The 2,059-nt window shown below is 37.5% G+C and overlaps 1 protein-coding gene across 4 annotated transcripts in view; it reads right to left on the reverse strand.

The window, feature by feature from the left end:
• Positions 1-331: 331 nt before the first annotated feature.
• Positions 332-2,059, reverse strand: part of ANAPC2 (anaphase promoting complex subunit 2) — a 70,729-nt gene continuing 69,001 nt past the window's right edge. For all 4 annotated transcript variants that reach the window (XM_085846881.1, XM_085846912.1, XM_085846891.1 and 1 more), the window contains one exon: positions 332-1,214. In XM_085846881.1, coding sequence (XP_085703007.1) covers positions 990-1,214 — 225 coding nt within the window. In that variant the 3' untranslated portion in view covers positions 332-989. The remainder of the gene's footprint in view (positions 1,215-2,059) is intronic.

Raw genomic sequence — 2,059 nt, forward strand, 5'->3', positions numbered from 1 at the left:
AGGATGGCATCGTCAATGGAATGGGTGGTGAGAGATGGCATGGTGATTCGAATGAGTAGCGTGGGAAAGCATTGTCATTGGAGCGGGTGTCGTTCAGTACCAGCATAATTCCTCGCAGTTATAAGTAAATAATAAAACTACATCAGCACACAAGAGAAGAGAACATAACACTAAACAGTTGGAAATGACATTTTGCAGCTGAGACTACTTCAAAAATATGCAAAAATCATTTGTATCTCCAGCATGACAAATGAGTAAATGGTGAATCAAAAGGAAATGGAGTCCAAACGAGAGCATAAAAACGATCGACTGCAATCTGACATTCACACAGTAAAATTAATATTTTATATAACCGCATCATGAGGACACACAAAATAACAAGAGACTGTATCAGCCTGTACACTTTCTTTACACAAAATGAGAATGAGCACATATCATGTGTGTGTGTACATGTATGTATATATACATAAACATATACACATATAAGCACAAGCAGAATTGAGGGTCGTGATGGAAACAAAATGATCGATGGAGAGCGGAACAGTGAGGAATAAACAGATGATGAGAATCCACAAGACAAGAAGAAAGTCCTGCGCGAGTCTATTGACTGATGGTTAGCATATAAACACACCTTCCTGCAGCCTTCCCTTTGCCCTTGTACGTTATCCATTTGTTTGTCTGTCATGTGGGCATGCCCCCACTGTGATGATAAACTTCAGTGCTTATGAGTAATAGGACATCAGAAAGATGCTCGTTACATACTGCCATTGGAAAGAAACAAACACATTTGTGAATATATAAAAATTGCAGCGATCCTCACAAAACGCTGCCTAAATTACTCAACTGCACAGCAGGAAATTGATGAAACAACCAAGAAACGTTTGGTGCAGCAGATCAAAACCAAACAATATTACCAAAAAAAATAAATAATAATACCCAAGAGAAACCATGGAGAAATTCATGGGATGTGAGATCACCCTGAAGAGCAGTTAAAGATTGGGTTTTGGCAGTTTATAGATGCCAGCAGTGCAAATTAGCTGGTTATCTTTAACCTTGCGATTCAGAAATGATCGCAGTTCATTCAGACTGCATTCTGCCCCGGTCCCGCCATTCGCTGGACCCATCATGGCAAACATACGCAGCATCGAGTGTATCCGCTCGAGTGACAGGCTCTCCAGGTTCGTAAGCATGCCCTGAATGTACGTCCAAAAAACCTGCGTGATAACAAAAACGGAATCAGGAGCATATAAAGGCTTTTGGGAAACGTTTCACCTCAATGCAAGTAAATGGTATATTACATACATGTATATATATACATGTATATATATATATATATATATATATATATATATATATATATATATATATATATGTATATATATATATATATGTATGGAAATGCATGCAAAATGTTTGTTTGTTACCCAAATCATCTGAGCTCCCAAGGTTAATCGCCACAAAAAAACTTTAGAGGACTACATCATTTACCACGTTGCACCTAAATAGGGGTATTAAATGGTCTTTCTCACAATTTATAAATTATAAGCATACAAGCTCCGTGTCCCCATCTCCATGAAGGGAAAATCAATTTCTACAATGCTTCATAAAAAGCCCATTTTCTTTGGGATTTAAACCCAGATACCTATATAATTGGTGAGGTGGTGGCCTCCGATCATCAAATATGGTACGAAATGTGAAAAATAACAGTAATCAAGACGTTACCATGATCGCTGAGAACGGGGAAGGAGGAGTCACGTGACCTCTCAAATGCGCTAATCATTCAAAAACTGAACACAGTACAAACGCAACCTACATATTGATTTAAAGGTATTTTATTGCTCATCCACAAACATACCTCTCAAGGTGAAAAAAAAAAAAGTTCATAGAGAAAAAAGTTACCATTCAGCTAACTTCAGCAAATATACACCTCCCAGTTCCCATTCTCCAATTTAAAAGAACCAAGTTAACATCGTGATTTGATTTTTGATCGTAGGCGTTTGATTAATTTAATCAAAGTTGCCTCACCTCCAATGAGCAATTTTTTGGAGTGTGTATTATT

The sequence above is a fragment of the Eptatretus burgeri genome, chromosome 1 (assembly GCF_056783735.1).
Source record: "Eptatretus burgeri isolate ZD-2024b chromosome 1, Ebu_testis_v1, whole genome shotgun sequence".
In the NCBI taxonomy this organism is placed as follows: domain Eukaryota; kingdom Metazoa; phylum Chordata; class Myxini; order Myxiniformes; family Myxinidae; genus Eptatretus; species Eptatretus burgeri.